Genomic DNA, 22,500 nt, shown 5'->3' on the forward strand with positions numbered 1-22,500 from the left:
CGGTATTGTGACTCACCGTCTGCATTAAGAGCTTTTTAATGACTTGAGCCGTTGAGGAAGATGGGGTTGGGTGTTTGTGCGTTTCTGTATCTGGGACGCTAATGATTATCCTCACCTACTGTCTCTCTCTCTAATGCCAAAGGACTGTACCACGGTCTTCTTAGATGATATGTCAATATTAATATACAAGTAGCGTTGTTTGGGTGCCTGAGGGAGGGAAAGGGGGCAGTGAGTGGTATACAGGTAAGCAAAAAGGATGCTAAACTGAGAAGGCAGGTAGGCTGAGAAGGCAGGTAGGCTGAGAAGGCAGGTAGGCTGAGAAGGCAGGTAAGCTGAGAAGGCAGGTAGGCTGAGAAGGCAGGTAGGCTGAGAAGGCACGTAAGCTGAGAAGGCAGGTAAGCTGAGAAGGCAGGTAGGCTGAGAAGGCAGTCAAGCAGGCACAAAAGTAGGCAGTCTAACAAAAAGGAACAAAGGAAATAAAGGAGAGAGAGAGAGAGAGAGAGAGAGAGAGAGAGAGAGAGAGAGAGAGAGAGAGAGAGAGAGAGAGAGAGAGTGAGAGAGAGAGAGGCCAACTAGTGCTTTTGGCAGCCGTAACGAAAACGAGTGCAGCAAACACTGGCCCGAGTTAGCACAACCAATTAATCCCAATCTATCGTTTGGCTGCAGCTTGCAGAGACGAATGGGTTTCCAGGTGTGTTCAGGTAGGGACGAGGGATGTTTCGGACGTAATCAAACACGATCAGCTAACGAACGCGATCAGCGATCGAACACGATCATCGAACGAACGCGATCAGCGATTGATCACGGTAAGCGAACGAACGCGCTCAGCCAACAAACGCGACAAACGAACGAACGCCCTTCAAGCTCACGTCAACAGTCATGTCTCTTCAATACTGTACCAGCTTCGCAGTACCGCGCGGCCAAACAAAATTTATATTCTTTGAATTCAAAGAACCAATTACATACAGGTGAAGGTCTGACCCCTCACACCCACAAACACCTTGACAAAAGAAGATAAGAACTATCTTGCAAACATTAACTGTAACCTTAGATATTTGTTAAATAAATTATATTTACTATTTGTATTAAGATAAATATTATCATAATGCTAATTATGTTTATAATAAAAATAATAATAATGAAAATAACAAATCCACTGGAACTTATATCTCATTGATATAAAATATATATTGTATTATATATAAAATATATAATACATATATATAATAAATATATAATAAATATATATAATATATATAATAAATATATATAATATATATAATACAATATATATTATATAATATAATATATATATATTATAATAAAATATATATTATAAAATATATATATATATATATATATATATATATATATATATATATATATATATATATATATATATATTATCACGTTACTGTGATTTATGTGTGTTTAATAATAATTATGATAAATAAAATAATGTCAATACTAATAAGAACGTAAACAATTATATTATAAATTCACTATAGAACCATGATACGTATATGTCATTAACGTGATAACTTGCAAATGAAGTCCTCCATTATTGGCCTTTAATGGTATAAATAATCCATTATTCTCAGAATAAATGGTTCCATTACTGTAGTTATAACACCGACAAATGACAATGGATTTAATTAAATAATTTCCATCCTTGTTTTATGACCTTAATATTGTTCTGTCTTATCTCTTTTTGGGGAAAAAAATACATTTTATACTTTAATAATAATAATGATACTAACAGGTAAATATAATGAGTTTGATCACATGTCGTTAAAGTTTTGGAATCTCTGTAATAGATCTACTGAAATATGATCCTTCTAAGGATATTCTGCAAACCCATTTGAGTACCAGAAGCGACTGTTGATTGGTGGCAGGAGAACTTGAGCAACGAGTTAAGAGATGGCGGTCGGTTGGCAGTAAAGATTGGTAGAGCATAATTAAAAGAGCAGCAAGACGAAGCATCCGATTCCTCTATTCCAACACTCAGCCAATTAGACGACTCTATTTTCAGTAGTGAAGAAGACTAAACTTTAGCCTTTTCAATATATATATTAAAGATGCAAGTTTCTAAACCAAACTGCTCCTCCCTTGTGTTGATTACCAAATACAGCTTGTCTGCCTGTAACATCACGAGCAAATGGGATGACTCTTTCTCCCTCGATACAAATGTTGGCAGAGCCCTAGGACCAGACTGTGTTGGCAGAGCCCTAGGACCAGACTGTGTTGGCAGAGCCCTTGGACCAGACTGTGTTGGCAGAGCCCTTGGACCAGACTGTGTTGGCAGAGCCCTTGGACCAGACTGTGTTGGCAGTGACCTTGGACCACACTGTGTTGGCAGAGCCCTTGGACCAGACTGTGTTGGCAGTGACCTTGGACCACACTGTGTTGGCAGAGACCTTGGACCATACTGTGTTGGCAGAGCCCTAGAACTACACTGTGTTGGCAGAGCCCTAGAACTACACTGTGTTGGCAGAGCCCTTGGGCCACGCTGTGTTGGCCCCAACATCCATATAAGGTTCGAGCGACTACAAACCACTTCTCTTGCATCTCTCTTCTAAGCCTATCTTGATTAGCAAGCTTTGGCCACTTATCTGGGCAACGCCAGAGTTGCAACTGTCCACAAAATAGATGTAAAATATCATTTGATAACTATAGTTTAATTCCTTACTATCAGTTATTTAAAAATTAATCTCATTGAGAGATTAGAAGACTGTGATAAGAATTATATACTAAAAAACCAAGTAATTAGGTTTTAAAGATAATAGAAGCACATGTGCCATAGCTTTTGATATTGCCTTTGATATGATATGGCAACCAAGCCACACACTAGAAAGTGAAAGGACGACGACGTTTCGGTCCGTCCTGAACCATTTTCATGTCGATTGTGATCCACAATCGACTTGAGAATGGTCCAGGACGGACCGAAACGTCGTCGTCCCTTCACTTTCTAGTGTGTGGTTTGGTCAACATATTTCAGCCACGTTATTGTGACTCCTCGTCTGCATATGATATGGCACAAAAAGACTTGTTTGTGTCAGCTTAAGCGACCGGAGGTTCATGAAGATTTTTGTTGTCTAATTCAAATTTACTCAACTTAACATTGCAGGATGTCAACAGCGATTACTCGTCCCGCGAGCCCGTCACATAAGCCAGTGTTGCCCCGGGAATGTGCAGATAATTGCACACTAAGATAAAATTTCAAATTGCAAACGAAAACAAAAAAGTTAGTTTAAACTTTCAGAAACCATCGTTCCATGGAGACGACGTTGGCAAGTTGTTGTTAAAATAAAAGCTGTTACCTCACTATACAAGGTCTCAGATATACCGCTCTTGCATAAGACTAGGCTTGAATAACCTGACACATAACTCATCGTTAAAATATTATGTGAGGAGAATTGATGTGATTGAAATATTATTATATATTATGAAATATTATCAAATAGTATATTATATTTGAAATATTATAAAATATTATGTGATTGAGAATTGATCTTATATATTGATCAAATATTATATTTGAAATATTATCATATATTATGTGATTGAGAATTGATCTTCTTTGATATGTGAAAGATGATTGGAGAAATATGTTTTAGGATGAGTCTCAATAACGTGGCTGAAGATATGATGATCAAACAACAACAATGTTTCGGTCCGTGTTGGACCATTATCAAGTCGTGTGATGGTCCAGGACGGACCGAAACGTCGTCGTTTCTTCATTTTCTGAGGTGTGGTTTAGTCATTATATTCTAGGAAATTTGCATGCCTTTCATCATTGAGAATCAAAATGCGGGTTTAAGATTCACGAAATAACAAACCCTCGTGAACTCGCCACTAACATGGGATTCTTATCTACACTCAAATCTAAGTTGCTAGACACAAATTCAAGGCAGGTTTTGTTTAGTTCATTTATTATGCACCCCATACCCATCCTTGTAGGCGGTAGTGGAAAGGGTTACTGAGGCACATACTGCGCTCAGGAACTGAACCCCTTCAAGGCAGGGAAAACAGATCTATTGAGAATTGAACTTCATCCACATTGCTCAATACTATTCATTCTGACTATACTCGACAACGATAAGAGACGCGGCTGGTCTGTATGTATTCTACAAGATACACAGCCAATATACAGTCTCTAAACGACTCCCTCCGACAAAAAAAAAAACACAGGAAACAACATGTGTATCCAAAACATGTGATAATTAGAGACAAAAGCTTCGTGTGCGCGAACATGGCAATTTCATCGCTCGTTTCGTCCAAAATGCGCAATATGATGGCACTTCTTTTTGGCCACTGCTCGGTAACCCAAACATACAGTTACTGCAACTTGATCTGCTTGTAAATGAAAGGTCAATTACACAAAACGGTATATAATAAATTTCACAAACACAACAACCTGCAAACAAATGGAAATTCTAGCTTCTATCAGCCAATTAACTATCAAACGTTATACTCAAAAAATATGTAATAATATGATATACATTACTAGAGTTAGCTTTGTATATAGATTACTTATATAATACAACCCTGCAGGTTTCGATATATAATTCGATATATATTTCAAGATATTAGTACATTCTTGTATAACGTATTTCAAACCGTATTTCACCGGGTGTACACACTGAGTTCACTTTAATATTGAGCGCTGGTCAGTACGACAATACACTTACCGGTTGGTCACTATCCAACACTATTGACGGTGAGAATCAATAATGTTTGGTAGGCTGAAAGCCTTTAGACCACACGAACCCAGTTTGCTTATCTTGTACTGTGTGAGCATGTGTGGTCGTATGTGTGTGTGTGTGTGTGTGTGTGTGTGTGTGTGTGTGTGTGTGTGTGTGTGTGTGTGTGTGTGTGTGTGGGATTGTTTACTTATTGGTTCCAAAGGGAAAGAGTGAGAGGGAAAGAGAATGAGGGGGAAAAACGAGAACATAGGAAAAACAGAGGGGAGGAGGAGGAGAAAAAGAGGGAGCGGAAAGAGTGGGAAGAGAGAGGAAGGAAGGGACAGAGGAAGAAATATGAAGAGGGGGGAGATATAAGAAGTAAGAGGATAGATAGAAGCAGAGTAAGAATGACAGAGAGAAGATAGGGGGGGAGAGGTGTGATGAGTGATAAAGGTAGGAATTCAGAGAGAGAGATGGAGAGAAAAGGAGGCGGTGAAGTGTGCAGGGGGTCAGGGAGATGAGAGTAGGGGTCAGGGAGGTGGTGCTGAGGGGGTCAGAGGGGGGTCATGGTGGGGTCAGAGGGGTCAGAGAGGTGGACGAGAAACACACACTGGATGTCGATTCGCTATATTGCTTCTGGTACCACTCCTGACTGTCTCTGTCTCTTTGTCTTTCTGTGTCTCTTGATTCCGCTTCTGTCTCTTTGTCTCTGACGCCGCTCCTGTTTCTTTGTCTCGGTCTCTGCATTTATTCTCGGTCGTTTCTGTCCATTTTCACATATAATGCCAGTGTGTCATTTTCCGTTGACGTCATTCTGTTAATATGTCAAACAGGAGTTAGTTTATTGTATAACAGGAGTTAGTTTGTTGCATAACAGGAGTTAGTTTAGTGTATAACAGGAGTTAGTTAATTGTATAACAGGAGTTAGTTAATTGTATAACAGGAGTTAGTTAATTGTATAATAGGAGTTAGTTTGTTGTGTAACTGTTGTGTAACTAGCCTCTTTTTATTATTATTCACAAGACGATTTACTTTCTGAAAGCATAAGAGAAGCTGTAAGTTAACTGATTTAAATTTCGGGATGTAATTTAAACTTTAATGAAGGCACAGTCTTACTTCCAGATGAAGAGAGAGGAACGTAGTGGAGAGGGAGAGAGAAAGAGAGAAAGAGGGAGGAGAGGAGTGAAATTAGGAAGAGAGAGTAGAGAGGGAGATAAGAGCGGAATGATGATTGGTCAGAAGGAAATCGGAATTATTATCTTATTTTTGCGTTTTAATATTTTTTCTATAATCGTCATTTTCTTATGTTATGGAATATTGTGTATACGTTATGTTCTCTCTCTCTCTCTCTCTCTCTCTCTCTTTCTCTCTCTGCCTCTCTCTCTCTCTCTGTCTCTCTCTCTCTGTCTCTGTCTCTCTCTCTCTCTCTCTCTCTCTCTCTCTCTCTCTCTCTCTCTCTCTCTCTCTCTCTCTCTCTCTCTGCCTCTCTCTCTCTCTCTCTCTGTCTCTGTCTCTCTCTCTCTCTCTCTCTCTCTCTCTCTCTCTCTCTCTCTCTCTGTCTCTGTCTCTCTCTCTCTCTCTCTCTCTCTCTCTCTCTCTCTCTCTGTCTCTGTCTCTATCTCTCTCTCTCTCTCTCTCTCTCTCTCTCTCTCTCTCTCTCTCTCTCTCTCTCTCTCTCTCTGTCTCTCTCTCTCTCTCTCTCTCTCTCTCTCTCTCTCTCTCTCTCTCTCTCTCTCTCTCTCTCTCTCTCTCTCTCTCTCTCTCTCTCTCTCTCTCTCTCTTCCCGCAATTGTTCCTTCCTGACACGAGTCAGATGTAAGCTCTACAGCCTGTCCCATTACCATGCAAATAACAAGAGAAACCACACAAGGGAGAACCAGCCTGAGTTTGTTTCCTCCTTGTATCTTGACGCAATTAAGAAATAAAGAAATCTCGGAGACAGAGGAGTGGCCCCCAAAGGAGGCGTTGGGGAAGCCAGGCAGACAGATATTTCCTCTGTGGGTGTCTTGCTTCCAGTTAGAGAAGCAACGAGATCCTCAAGACATATAAGTAGTGGCCTCAAGGAGCAGATGTCAGTATCACCAGAAGTTTCTTCCCTCGCGACATCGCACGAGGTCTTTCCTGTACTTGTTTCAGTGGGTTTGTTTATTTGCGTTCATTGTGCTTTCACTGGGCTTTCACTGGGCTTTCACTGTTTTCACGGGGCTTTTACTTTGCTTTATATATACTTTCATTGTGCTTTTTATGTTTTTCTATGAGATTTCAATGTACTTTTCTTATGCTTGCACTATTGTTTTCACTGTAGTTTCTAGCCTTTGATGCTTTTCAGTGATTTTGCTGTTTTTAGTTTTCATCAGATGATGATTTTGTTGTCCAGTTTAATCTGTGTTAGTGAGTCTGGGCTGCGATGGGTTTCTCTTGGATGGTACATGACGGATCAGGCCTCAAAGGCATTGCAGGCGATGAGTCACAATAAAGTGGCTGAAGAATGTTGACCAGACCACACACTAGAAGGTGAAGGGACGACGATATTTCGGTCCGTCCTGGACCATTCTCAAGTCGATTGTGATCTCGATTCTCAATCGACTTGAGACTGGTCCAGGACGGACCGAAACGTCGTCGTCCCTTTACCTCCTAGTGTGTGGTCTGGTCAACATCTCAAAGACATTTATACTATGATAAATTAAATCTATTCCTCCAGAGAGTAAACGTTAGTATTAATAACAGATCAGAAGCTATTCACTGAGCTATTCATTTCAGGAAGAGTTGTAGTGTTATGGGAAATACAACAGATAGACAGGATGATAGATAGTGACAGGATGAACAACCCAGCGGGTTTTCTTCCTATTGGGGAGTGTTGTACATTCTGCAATGGCGGTATGTTCACTCACAAGATGAGTGGCGCTGCCCAATAAACTCGCCCCTCGGGGCAAAATTTTAAATTTTTTTTAACAGATAGACGATAATTAAATGTTATTTTTGGCCTCTTTTGATATTTTCTTTAAGTTTTATGGAACTAAAAAGTGTTACTATATCTTTATTTATATAATTCAATTTATTTAAAAATACAAAATCACCTCTAGTATGTTATCTAGTCTAGTTGTGTCAATATTATTTGCTCCCCCATTTCTATATAATTATTACATTTCAAATAAGAGAATTTGACAATAAATGAAAAACCTTGCACAATGTATTCCAGGAACAAGTAATATCTCTCCGAATTAAACACGTCAGCAGTTGCAGACAGAGGCGCTCAAATCCTAAATAATGTATCACAATGTGAATCTTTTTTATATATAAAGAAAATTACTAACTTAATGACAAAATTTTAGTCTCTAAATTGGTAAGCTTTCTGTCTGAAAGATTAATGTTTTATTTTTTTATTTTTTTATTTTGCTCTGACCTTAGGAATGCGATTAGGAAATATCCGTTCCATACCACCTAAGCTGCCTTCCCGTCCCTTACCACCCACCCTTTCCATCACCATCCACCCGAAAAACCCATTCCATCCCCCCTCACCACATCCCTTAACACATAATCTCTCTTTCATCCTCTGTATATATATATTTAAAAATATTTATAGAGGGAGGGGTGGCCTTTTGGTTTTCAAGAATATTGATAATATTCACTGGCGAGGTATGGCCTAGAATAAGGACTGGGGGATAAATACCAGGTATAAGGACCGGATTTAAGGGGTCTTAAACCCCGGTGTCTTCCGGTCATAGGGCCTGACACGAGAACCAAAAAAGAATGCCTCCTTCGATCGGCTACAATCGAAACCTGTCAAGTTTGTCCATATTTTTTTGAGTAGTGAGTGTTGAACAAACGGCATATTTGAACATGCTGCAAATGTGGTTCGTCGCACAACTGCGTGAGTTGAATCACGAATCAGCATGCATCCTGCAGCAAGGCAATGTACACGGGCACATTATATACAGGCGGACCGAGAATATCTTAATAACACATTCACAGGACGATAGATTGGACGAGGGTCTGATACGACGTCGCCACCTCCAAACCCAGACTCTACAACATGCGAGAATTCACTTTAGAGTAATGGAATGCAGGAAATTGTCCGACTTTGAAGATGAAAATTTTCCCAAATTGGAAGAAATTGTTCTTTAATGAGAAGAAAGTGATCCCAACTGGTAAGAAAGTGTACCCAACCGGAAAGAAAGTGTACCCAACTGGGAAGAAAGTGTACCCAACTGGGAAGAAAATATTCTGTGCGAATTTCACAGCTATGACTTACAAATGTTCAGATCTAACCATACGTTGCTGCGTCTACCAAGTTTACCTTTCAACGTGGAGATGAACGTATAAGTGAACTTTAACGCGGGTTAACAATTGGGCTGAGAACGTAGGTGGGAAGTGCGGGAGGAGAAGATGCTGCCACTGAAACCCAGGGTTTTTTTCCAGAGACATGGGATCGATGGATTGTTTCAAGCGTTGATTAGACATGAAAATGAATGCTTTTGGGCAGATATAAACGGTACCTGCCTTCGTATATGCCCGTAGGCCTTTGGTAGTTGCCTTCATTCTTACGATCTTATAACAGCCATAGGACCTGCCTTTTCAGGACCACCAATGATTGTAGTCAATAGCGTTCCAGTCCCACCTCCACCTGGACTCCGTCCTGAGAAGGGCTGGGGCTTCCACCTGTCCTAAATTAAAGCAGTGTGGCCCCCAGTTGAACACCATTCATTATAGATTATAAACATCACGTGATGAAACAAATCACATCAAATATAATGCAGTATACATTATGCATTGTAAACCATGTCTCGTATATCGTCGCACCCCTATACGCTACACTTCATACATGATAATATATGGAGGTTATAAGACTGGACAGGTCTAAGAATCCTCGAACGTTAATTCAATCCCAACAAATTGACTTAATATTTTCTCAAATAAATATATCATGTTACTGTGATATAATTGTATACATCACGCTGTACATACATAATACATTGCACAACATGCAACATAGGAGAACATTGCACATCCAAAAACCATATATTCTTCTTTTTAACAAAAGATATAATCGTCTCTGAAAGCTCTATGACCAAAGATACATTTTCCAACATCATTTTCTATCGACAAGAACATTAAAAAAAATATACGATATTGGCAATATAAATGTATATGGATTTACAAAGGGGTAATGCTGTATTGGGTCAGGGGTTCCTGCAGAGGTGTGATTGTGAAGGGATATTGGCGTCTCTTAAGGACTCTATTGTGAAGAGAAAGTAGCAGTATTAGGGATCAATATTAAGTAAATGTAGTTTGATTTTTTTTTGTGTAAATAACATATGTATTCACGTGTCTTGACGAGGTAATGTATCGATGGCCTCCACACCTGGTTCATCGTCACACATGACTTCACATCTACTTTTTATAAGACGTGGCCACACATCTGGTTTATCACCGAACATGGCCTCATTCCTGGTACATTATCCAGCATGACCTCCCACCACCCAACATAGCCTTACAGCACCCAACATGACCTTCCAACATAGTCTTACATCACGCAACAGTGACTCGAATCATCCAACATAGCCTCACACCACTCACCATGGCCTCATGCTGGCCGCATAATAATCTCACACTAACCTCATAATGGCCACGAATGAAAATCAGAGTGGTTTAAAATGGAATAATAGATGCTAATAGCATCCTGTTACTGGTTTTACATTGACCTCATACTTACTATATCCTGGTCTCTCACTGCCCTTATACTGGTCTTTTACTGCCCTTATACTGGTTTCTTACTTCCCCTTATACTGGTCTCTCGATCGCTGCCCTTATACTGGTCTCTCACTGCCCTAATGCTGTACTTATATTGGCAAATAAAGTGACCTTATACCATTCTTATTTTGGCCTCAAACTAACCTTATACTGGCTTCATAATGGCCTCATTCTGGCTATATTTGAGCCTCATTCTGGCCATATATTTGAGCCTCATTCTGGCCATATATATGAGCCTCATACGTTTTTTAGATGACGTTACCAAAATGATCACACAATAATACCACAGTAAAAAAAATGAATTTCAAATAAATTTAATAACCCCATGTAATCGTGTAAGTCAAAAATAAAAGCTGGCTTATTGCAAAACATCATATACAGAATCAGCTTGAATATAAACATTGAAAAAAAGAAAGTGGTTTCAGTATTTAATTGGAAAAAGTCCCTTTGTTCACTGGAAAAACAATATATATATATATATATATATATATATATATATATATATATATATATATATATATATATATATATATATATATAAATGTGTGTGTGTGTAAATCACGAAAATTAACCCGTGATGAAAAATGTGACAGTGTCAGACTACGGAGGAAGAATTGAAACAGGAATCTCCTTAAGTACTTTCGTATATTAATACATCTTCAGAAGGAATATTCCTTCTGAAGATGTATTAATATGCGAAAGTACTCAAGGTTATTCGTGTTTAAATTTTTCCTCCGTGGTCTGACACTGTCATATATATTTATACATGTGTGTGTGTGTGTGTGTGTGTGTGTGTGTGTGTGTGTGTGTGTGTGTGTGTGTGTGTGTGTGTGTGTGTGATGTATAAAAATATGACTTACCTGGGATTACAATTTGGAAAATTATGTTCCTGCAAACGGTAGATTAAATAATAAAAACAGGCGATTTATATTATTAAATATTGATTGGGAACTACCTTGTGTGGTGGATTAGCAACTACTCCGTGTAGTGAATTAGTAACTACACGGGATGGAGGAATGGCAGCTACCCCGGATGGTGGATCTGGCTGGGTGATGCTGCAGCTATTGTAGTTGGGATGGAACAACAGGGATGGAGTAGTGGTTAATAGAGAAGTGGAAGGTGGGGAGGGGGGGTAGTTGATGGAGAAATAGATAGAAGAGTACTTATCTATCAGTACTTTCCTGTGACTACTGTTGTAGGGAGAGAAAGCTCTACCTCTTTATGCTCCCCACCCCTCCCCCCTACTTAGCACTGTTGTGCCCCTTGTAATATATCTTTACTATCGTATGGCTCAAAATTTTTTGCGAATCTGACCCTAAAATTGTAGGGAATGCATTCTTTTGTCCTTGTATAAGTCTGGCGTAAGCTTATATAAGGTATAAGCTTATAAGATAAGTCTTAGTATAAGCTTAACACTTGAGCTTAAATCAAGCTTACGTATAAGCTGGATCCAACACTTAGGTATTTGTCCTTACAAATTCCTTATATTTATTAACGTTTAAGTTAGTTATAAGCTTATAAGCTTGACATTTAAGCTTTACTTGTCTAAGTAAATTTTTGTTCCTATCTTGGCTAAACATTTATCTTCATATTGACCAGACATTTATACTTGCGGTAGAAATTAATCTCTGTATACTGCAAGTTTCAAATTAATTTTAGCTGGACGATAATTGATTGTCGAGGCGGTAGTCTGTATAGGGGTTTAATGCCCTTTGTGATGTTAACTGGTCGACACACTCTGACAATCTCTAAAAAGGGTGCAACAATTTTGTCCCCTTTAATTGTTCAACACTAACAAGCTATAGCAAGTGTGTTTGAGCCCCTTTACCTCTCTCCCTTCACTTCCTCCCATACCCTTCTCTCTCTCACTCCCCTTTTTACCTCCCCCCCATCCCTCTCTCTCCCTCCCATTCCTCTACCCTCCTACACACACACACACACACACACACACACACACACACACACACACACACACACACACACACACACACACACACACACACACACACACACATGTCAGTAATATTTTCATGCTTGGAGGAGAAGGAAACTGCTTCATGTTTTAATTTATGGGTAGTTTATATCCAGCCTCTGTCACGGAAAGTTTGGCGCTCGGAGTAGAGCCCTAATTGACCTGATGCTCTTTACACACACACACACACACACATATATATATATATATATATATATATATATATATATATATATATATATATATATATATATATATATATATATATATATATATGTCGTACCTAGTAGCCAGAACTCACTTCTGAGCCTACTATGCAAGGCCCGATTTGCCTAATAAGCCAAGTTTTCATGAATTAATTGCTTTTCGACTACCTAACCTACCTAACCTAACCTAACCTAACTTTTTCGGCTACCTAACCTAACCTAACCTATAAAGATAGGTTAGGTTAGGTTAGGTAGGGTTGGTTAGGTTCGGTCATATATCTACGTTAATTTTAACTCCAATAAAAAAAAATTGACCTCTTACATAATGAAATAGGTTGCTTTATCATTGCATAAGAAAAAAATTAGAGAAAATATATTAATTCATGAAAACTTGGCTTATTAGGCAAATTGGGCCTTGCATTGTAGGCTGAAAAGTGAGTTCTGGCTACTAGGTACGACATATATATATATATATATATACATATATATATATATATATATATATATATATATATAGGGAAGGGAGTACCACCTCTGGCTGGAAGAAGGGGGACCCATAGCCTCGGAGGAAACCACACATAACGCATTGGAGGGAATGTATATATATATATATATATATATATATATATATATATATATATATATATATATATATATATATATATATGTATATATATATATATATATATATATATATATATATATATATATATATATATATATATATATATATATATAAAGGACACAGTGTGATGTCCTCGTCAACGCACCTCAGCCAAGGCATAATTAAATTCCGTTCCCTGATAATGTCCAGAGTTGACAAAGTTTCACTGACAATAACAACTAAAACTTTCGGCAATTAAACGCATGTCAATTATCCGACAACAGCCGGTTGGTACCTCAGACCAACCGGATTCTTTTGATTATCTGACATCATGTTTCATTCGGTTGCGTTTCTTTTCCGGTTTTAGTGAGGGAATGTTTGGTGGTAGTTTTGGGTGGTGTGTGTTGGTGGGTGTGGTGGTATTGATGGTGGTTGTGTGGTGGTTGTGTTGGGTGTGGAGATAATGTTTGGTGATGTCGATGTGTTGGTTGTAGTGTTGGTAGGGGTGGTGGTTGTGGTGGAGTCTGTGGTGATAGTGATGGTGGCGATAAGGGTTGGTGATGGTGACGAAGGTGACGCGGTAGTGTCAAAAGATGGTATGGGATGATATCGATGGTGATGATAGCAGTGGTTGAGTGTAATGATATTGTTGGTTGTAGTGAATGGCGTGGTGTTACCGTTGGTGGTGACAGAGAAAATGTGGTGGTGGTGGTGGTGGTGCTATAATGCACACGCTGGCTAATTATATGCTGCGATGAGCACAGTAGCGTAGACGGAGCTCCAGCTCACGGGCCCTGACTTATTCCAGTGATCTCTTTGCTTCAATAAAGTACCCATGTTCTAAATTTTGTTCGAAGATTCTTTAAATATCTCGTGAGGCAGTCCAGTTCTTCCGTTTTCTACGTAAATTCAGAATGAAAAACCGAGGATGATGCAAACGAGACTGAATTCTGAACTCAGATATGCAGAGTATTCTCGATTTTTCGAGCAATTTGCTGATAGTTGTCAAACTGTCAGTGTCTCCAGGGATGGGTAATGGCCCTGAGTGGGGAGCACAGAAATTGAAGAGGAAGTGGAACAGAGAGGGATACGGACATGGAACAAACAGGAGTAAGGACGTAAAACAGAGGTCAGTGAGGACGTGGAACAGAGGTCAGTGAGGACGTGGAACAGAGGTCAGTGAGGACGTGGAACAGAGAGCAGTGAGGACGTGGAACAGAGAGCAGTGAGGACGTGGAACAGAGAGCAGTGTGGACGTGGAACAGAGAGCAGTGAGGACGTGGAACAAACAGGAGTGAGAAAGTGGAACAGAGAGGCGTGAGTTCATGGAACAGAGAAGGATGACCACGGTTAATACTGAAGAAATAAGGCACTGGACGTCTCCCCTCATACCCACAAATATCTCAACTAGAGGACTAAAGGTCAACAAACAATATTACCTTTTATCCAAAACATTTAATACAAATATCACTAAGAACAAAACACTGCAAAACAATGGTGACAATCATATAATATCATATCCTTTCCCTCCACAAATTTCAAATTCATTTAGGCATAAGCAGGCTTTATTTTCTAACAAAAGAAACACAACAGAACTCAGTTCTAAATATTTATCAGAACGGGACACTGGACTCTATTTTTGGCGAAGCATAGAAGAGCTCAATTACTATTGTGTAGCGCGCAATAATCGCCTTAACGGATTATATTCATACTAAGAGCAACGCATATATATAAAGCTTGGTATATTGTGTCTGAAATGAGCCATAAAATATGAAAGCAAATGGTAATAGGATATGCCTATTAAGGGAAACAGAGTATGTCTAAAAAAAAAATAATCTATGCCTGAAAAGAACGAAGGATGACAGTACAATAAAATATGCCCCAAAAAATTTATGGAAGTAATTGATTGTGAATGTTTGAGAATCTCAATGATTGTTAATTCCATAAGAATAAAACTAAAAGCTAAAATTTTGGTGAATCAGTAAAATGTCTGAATAAAGCCGTAGAGTGTCTTAAAAAATAACAAAAATTATTTGACACCCCATTTAGTAACTACAGTCATGGCCTATATTTCGAAAGAGCTATAGAACATCTGAAACAAATACTCAGAGTATTATAATGCATCTGAAATAAGACATAGAGTATGTCTGTTCATATAAATTTACGGCGTCAAAGACGAAACAATGTATCCGAGAAGGGCTAAGAAATGCGTGAGACAGACAGCCATGGAACATGTCTTAAAGAGCCAGTGAATATCCGAAACTGAGCCTCGTTCCAACCAAAGAAGTTTTCGCCTGTTAGGAAAAACGTTTTACTGTTCCTAAACTGGAATTTTCTTCGATTTTTTAAGGAAAAGTTTTACTGTTCGTAAGCTGACCTTTAATTCTCTTAGGATAAAAAGTTACTATTCTTAAAGTGAACTTTTCATCTCTTTCTTAAGGACAAGTTTAACTGTTCTTAAACTGAACTTTTCTTCTCTTTTTTTTAAAGAACAATTTTTATGTTCATTGCTTGAACTTTTCTCATCTTTCACAAGGAAAAGTTTCTTATGGCATTACAGTTCTTATGGTAAAAGTTTAACTTAGATTCACAGCCACAAATAGCGAATCCGGTCTTGTTTTCACCCCCCGCAGTGAAAGATTGTTACGTGAAGCGATAATTGCCCCCCCTCCCTTCCCCTTTGTATCGGCGAGCGATAGTTTCCTTGCGAGAGAGCGAATGATCATCTATTTTTTTCTGCGATAGAATTAGAGTTAAAAGTGGCCCCGGCAAAAGTATCTCTGTCGGCAGGCAGATCGCTTCGCAAACTGTCGTCAATGGCTCGTTGTCAAACAGCTTAGTGCCTTGCTAAATTATAATGGTCGTACATCCTGTTAATGTACACCGATTCATTATAATTATCCATTAGTGAGGTGTGTATGATAATTGCATTGCAGTTGGAGGTGTCATCGATCCATTCAAATTGTCCCGCTGTTTTGTGTCGGTGATAACTTTTAGTTGGTCTTTTTGTGGGGTGATGTTCGTTACGCTGTTGCTTTTGTGTTCCTGACGTAAAGAGTCTTCTTGAGTTAGTGAATAATGTGTAATAATTGGAAACTTGTTAATTTCTAAATTGTCCATGTGTTTGAAAGTCTTAGCTCTCTTTCTTTCTTTCTCTCTCTCTCTCTCTCTCTCTCTCTCTCTCTCTCTCTCTCTCTCTCTCTCTCTCTCTCTCTCTCTCTCTCTCTCTCTCTCTCTCTCTCTCTCTCTCTCTCTTGTCTGTTAGACATTTTTTATATCAAGCTATTTTCTGCTACTTTTTGGACTGTCTCACGAGACATTTAAAGAATCTTCGAACAAAATTTAGAGCATGGGTACTTTATTGAAGCAAAGAGATCACTGGAAAAGTCAGGACCCGTGAGCTGGAGCTCCGTCTACGCTACTCTGTTCATCGCAGCATATAATTAGCCAGCGTGTGCATTGTAGTGTTCCACAGAGCAAAGTGCTACTTTGGTTTTGCACACAAAACTCTAAGACTAATGGTTACTTAAGCCTCGAGTTGTCATGCTGGATAAATATGGGCTTCAATGTACACTCTCTGAGGCCGTCTTGGCGCCTTCTTGCGATAATTACTTACTTACTCCAAGAGAAGACTCGTGTCTTGTCTTTCTCTAAAACTTGGAGAAAAAATAAAGACAGTAAATAATCACATGATCAGGGTACCAGTATCTGGGGACCTGGTATCAGGACACCAGGTATCTGGGGACCTGGTATCCGGACACCAGGTATCCGGACACCAGGTATCCGGACACCAGGCATCTGGGTACCTGGTATCCGGACACCAGGTATCCGGACACCAGGTATCCGGACACCAGGCATCTGGTGTCAGGTATTTTGTGCGGGTGTCAACACTGGTCTGAAGGGAGTCAACGAGAGGGATGAACCGTCTCCAGTGCTGTCCCTCGTTCGCTACCATCCTCGTTTGTACACCTAACTAAGCAATGTACAGTCCGGTACACCGCACCTTGAACTACACACTACATAATGATGGTCTTAATATCCATAGCGTGAAGGGTAGTGTTCGTCCGAGAACAAGGAGCCATTTCTCTTAATTTTCCATAACATACAAAAATACGGTGGACTTAAACGGTCGAACGCCCGTAGCCTTGCCAACCTACACATAGAAAATGGTGATATTTTGAGCCGTTACTTTTAATAGCACACCTTATTTTATACGTTAGCGGGATCATAGCGTACATAATGAGGAGCCTTAGTTGAGAGTCTATGGGTCGTCGGGGCTGGTCCTTGACACACAGAGACCAGCAAGACACAGAGTCTCACTGGTGTCTGTGCCAGACATAGCTCACCTATATGTGAGAGGCAGCGTTGAGTGGCAGCTTCTAAAGGTCTTATTTTTTTGTAGTAGTCGTAGATAGTCGTAGTTGTCGTAGATAGTCGTAGAAGTCTTAGATAAATGTAGTCGTAGATAGTCGTAGTAGATGAATGTAATGACTATATTACCATTTATATTTTGTAATATTTACTGTTAAACCTGTGTGTTGCGTTAGCTTCGACTCGTCTTCCTTTCTCATTTTATTTATTTACAACTCGTCTATTGAAGCAGGTTAGCTTTCATATGTTTCCTCGTTCTGATATTCCAAACTTCGAATATGTTTCTTGTATTTCTGTGTTTAGTCGTAGCTCAGTCCTTTCAGTTCCTACTACTGAACCTTTTAACCCAATTACATTTATTTGTTTAAATTTCGATTGAAGGTTCTATTCCGAATACTGCTCACTCACAACAGGTCACACATAGGATGTATCTGATGTTGTATATGAGTTATATATTGAATGTTGTATATTGGTTGTACAAAGCGTTTTATAGCCAATGTTTTCCATTTTTTTTTTTTGTTAGACTATCCGGACGTTTGCCAGGATGGTGTGCGCTGATGACAATATTCTCCGGGGTGCGGTTTTGGTTATATAATCATGTAGTGTCACGGGGAGAGGAAAGGTCATGACCCAGAACAACATGGATTAAATGTTCTACACTAAAAGCAGAGACTCCAGCTGAATATTCCCAGTTGTTTTGATGAGTTTTGTGTGTGTGCGTGTGTGTGTGTGCGTGCGTGCGTGTGTAAACTTGCCTAGTTGTGCTTGCGGGGGGGTTAAACTATGGCTCTTTGGTCCCGCCTCTCAACTGTCAATCAACTGAGGTTCCTGAGCCTACTGGGCTCTATCATATCTACACTTAAAACTGTGTATGGAGTCAGCCTCCACCACATCACTGCCTAATGCATTCCATTCGTTAATTACTCTGACACTTTAAAAAAAATTAATGTGTCTGTGGCTCATTTGGGTACTAGGTTTCCACCTGTGTTCCCCTTGTTCGTGTCCCGCCAGTGCTAAAGAGTTTATTTTTGTCCACCTTGTGTGTGTGTGTGTGCAGTTTCATTAATTCTTAATTTCCTTTCATTCTTATATATGAAACGAGTTAAATTGGCGAGGATGTCGCAGCAATATCTATGCCCTTCTACAAATAATATAAACTACATGCAGAATGAGTGTATTAATCAATCGATAACTCGAAAAGCGGGGGTTGAAGAGTTGAAGCTCGACCCTAAAGGTTGATCTAAGTGTGTATATAAGTGAGTTCACTTACATATGCGCACGGACACCACGAAGCCCATCTTCACTTAACTCCAGATGAATCCCAATTGAAGCTGGTAAATTTCAGACTAGTCGCAGAAAAGAAAGGTATGAGTTCCAAGAAATGACTAGAGGGTCTGACCCTCGGGCCACTGGAGAATAAAAAATAAAAGAGCCATGATCACGTCGTACAAAATCCTGGCAATATTCGAGAAGGAGAACCCGTTCAACAGCTCAAGAGAAATGAACTAGGGAGTAAAGGAGTTGAGGAATACATTACATAGACTCAAAAGCTGGTGCGGCAAAATCCAAACGTTTCCGGAATACAAAACCACCAGTCGATCACAGGCAAAGGCGTGACCCAAGAACTGAAGCTCATCTAAACGAGCAAGACCATCCTCCTCAAGTTCTCACCACTAGCGAGCAACTAGTCTCAAGTGCACTCAACACACGCACTTAACCCTCTTTAATACCCCGGGGGGAGGGGGGGTAGGGGGAAGTATGCAACTATTTGTTGGACCTGGACGCTCCATGTATTTCCACAAATACAGTCCCAGGGGCAAAGTACACAAGGCTATTTTATTGTTTAGGGGAGAGGGGCGTGCAAGTGAACTGTTACAGCCAGCAAGTGGTGGGGTGTGTGTGTGTGTGTGTGTGTGTGTGTTGGGTTTACGTCCCTTGCTCTATAGTCAAGGAGGAGCGCTAGAGTTTTTGTCCTACTTGTATAGAGCCTCTGGGGGGTATTGTATAGCATGGGGGAGTGGAGGGGGACACTGTAGAGGTGAATGGAAGTGGAATGGACAGTGTAGAAGAATTTAGTAGTTTTGTGACTTATTCGGCCTTTGAATAGTTCATGGACCTATATATGTATATATGGATATGTTATAGGTTAGTATCTGTCAATTTAACAGTTGTATTTGTCCCTTCAACAGTTGTATATGTCACCTCAACAGTTGTATCTGTCAATTCAACAGTTGTATTTGTCCCTTCAACAGTTGTATATGTCACCTCAACAGTTGTATCTGTTACCTCAACAGTTGTATCTGTTACCTCAACAGTTGTATCTGTCACCTCAACCGTTGTATCTGTTCCCTCAACAGTTGTATCTGTCACCTCAACAGTTGTATCTGTCACCTCAACAGTTGTATCTGTCACCTCAACAGTTGTATCTGTCACCTCAACAGTTGTATCTGTCCCCTCAACCGTTGTATCTGACACCTCAACAGTTGTATCTGTCACCTCAACAGTTGTATCTGTTACCTCAACAGTTGTATCTGTCACCTCAACAGTTGTATCTGTCACCTCAACAGTTGTATCTGTTACCTCAACAGTTATATCTGTCACCTCAACAGCTGTATCTGTCACCTCAACAGTTGTATCTGTCACCTCAACAGTTGTATCTGTTACCTCAACAGTTGTATCTGTCACCTCAACAGTTGTATCTGTCACCTCAACAGTTGTATCTGTCCCCTCAACCGTTGTATCTGTTCCATCAACAGTTGTATCTGTCCCCTCAACAGTTGTATCTGTCACCTCAACAGTTGTATCTGTCACCTCAACAGTTGTATCTGTTACCTCAACAGTTGTATCTGTCCCCTCAACCGTTGTATCTGTTCCATCAACAGTTGTATCTGTCCCCTCAACAGTTGTGTCTGTCACCTCAACAGTTGTATCTGTCACCTCAACAGTTGTATCTGTCACCTCAACAGTTGTATCTGTCACCTCAACAGTTGTATCTGTTACCTCAACAGTTGTATCTGTCACCTCAACAGTTGTATCTGTCACCTCAACAGTTGTATCTGTTACCTCAACAGTTATATCTGTCACCTCAACAGCTGTATCTGTCACCTCAACAGTTGTATCTGTCACCTCAACAGTTGTATCTGTTACCTCAACAGTTATATCTGTCACCTCAACAGTTATATGTCACCTCAACAGCTGTATCTGTCACCTCAACAGTTGTATCTGTCACCTCAACAGTTGTATCTGTTACCTCAACAGTTATATCTGTCACCTCAACAGTTATATCTGTCACCTCAACAGCTGTATCTGTCCCCCTCAACAGTTATATCTGTCACCTCAACAGTTGTATCTGTAACCTCAACAGTTGTATCTGTCCCCTCAACCGTTGTATCTGTAACCTCAACAGTTGTATCTGTCACCTCAACCGTTGTATCTGTCCCCTCAACCGTTGTATCTGTAACCTCAACAGTTGTATCTGTAACCTCAACAGTTGTATCTGTAACCTCAACAGTTGTATCTGTCACCTCAACCGTTGTATCTGTCCCCTCAACAGTTGTATCTGTCACCTCAACAGTTATATCTGTCACCTCAACAGCTGTATCTGTCCCCCTCAACAGTTATATCTGTCACCTCAACAGTTGTATCTGTAACCTCAACAGTTGTATCTGTCCCCTCAACAGTTGTATCTGTCACCTCAACAGTTGTATCTGTTACCTCAACAGTTGTATCTGTCACCTCAACAGTTGTATCTGTCACCTCAACAGTTGTATCTGTCACCTCAACCGTTGTATCTGTCACCTCAACAGTTGTATCTGTTACCTCAACAGTTGTATCTGTCACCTCAACAGTTGTATCTGTCACCTCAACAGTTGTATCTGTCACCTCAACCGTTGTATCTGTCACCTCAACAGCTGTATCTGTTCCCTCAACAGTTGTATCTGTCACCTCAACAGTTATATCTGTCACCTCAACAGTTGTATCTGTCCCCTCAACAGTTGTATCTGTCACCTCAACAGTTATATCTGTCACCTCAACAGCTGTATCTGTCCCCCTCAACAGTTATATCTGTCACCTCAACAGTTGTATCTGTAACCTCAACAGTTGTATCTGTCACCTCAACAGTTGTATCTGTAACCTCAACAGTTGTATCTGTCCCCTCAACAGTTGTATCTGTCCCCTCATCAGTTGTATCTGTCACCTCAACAGTTGTATCTGTCACCTCAACAGTTGTATCTGTCACCTCAACAGTTGTATCTGTCCCCTCATCAGTTGTACTTGGCTGCGAGCTGACCAATCATCAACCTATTATGACTTGCGGCCTTTGAATGACTCTCCATACAGCGAAAGACGTACATATATAACTTATTTTGATGAGTTTTCACGCTGATGAATAAATGTGAGCGAATTGCATGAGCTTTCACGACGAACATGTGACATAATTTACCTGAGCGTTTAATATAAAATTAAATAATCACAAACGTATTGTATGAAAAGAATATATAATTAAGCAGAATTTAACTAAATCAAAGAAGGCTACTTGTTCTCTAGATTAAAAATATACATTGAGATTTTTTTTTTTTGTCACTCCAGTTGCCTAGTGACAAACAATGTGGATGAATGTATATTCCCCTCCCCTCCCTCGGGGCACTGGCGTGCCATGCACTCCATGGCACCCCTGGGAAGTGCCAGTCTACGGTGCCATAGGGCAAAGCATTTTTGTATCAGCAGATTGATCACGTGCTCCAAGAAGTTGCTAGATCTTGACTGTACACCCACAGGCTGATACATCACGCGTTCCCCCACAAGCTGGCTGATCACACACACCCTTCCAATGTGATAAGTCACGCACCCTACAACCTGATAGATTATGTACTCTCATGAGCTGATAGATCAAATACCCCCCATCCTCTC

The 22,500-nt window shown here is 39.9% G+C and overlaps 3 protein-coding genes across 3 annotated transcripts in view; all 3 read right to left on the reverse strand.

Moving 5' to 3' along the window:
• Positions 1-2,527, reverse strand: part of LOC138366453 (uncharacterized protein DKFZp434B061-like) — an 8,129-nt gene extending 5,602 nt beyond the window's left edge. The window contains exon 1 of the mRNA XM_069327502.1: positions 2,123-2,527. Within this exon, the coding sequence (XP_069183603.1) occupies positions 2,123-2,527 (405 nt within the window). The remainder of the gene's footprint in view (positions 1-2,122) is intronic.
• LOC123750670 (zwei Ig domain protein zig-8-like) overlaps positions 1-22,500 on the reverse strand; it is a 124,996-nt gene that overhangs the window by 76,326 nt on the left and 26,170 nt on the right. The gene's annotated exons all lie outside the window — the stretch shown is intronic.
• Positions 19,729-22,500, reverse strand: part of LOC123762433 (autotransporter adhesin BpaC-like) — a 3,685-nt gene continuing 913 nt past the window's right edge. The window contains exons 2-3 of the mRNA XM_045748945.1: positions 21,183-21,632; positions 19,729-20,750 (exon numbers count right to left, since the gene is read on the reverse strand). Of these exons, the coding sequence (XP_045604901.1) occupies positions 19,729-20,750; positions 21,183-21,632 (1,472 nt within the window). The remainder of the gene's footprint in view (positions 20,751-21,182; positions 21,633-22,500) is intronic.

This window comes from Procambarus clarkii, chromosome 2 (assembly GCF_040958095.1).
Source record: "Procambarus clarkii isolate CNS0578487 chromosome 2, FALCON_Pclarkii_2.0, whole genome shotgun sequence".
NCBI classification, from domain to species: Eukaryota; Metazoa; Arthropoda; class Malacostraca; order Decapoda; family Cambaridae; genus Procambarus; species Procambarus clarkii.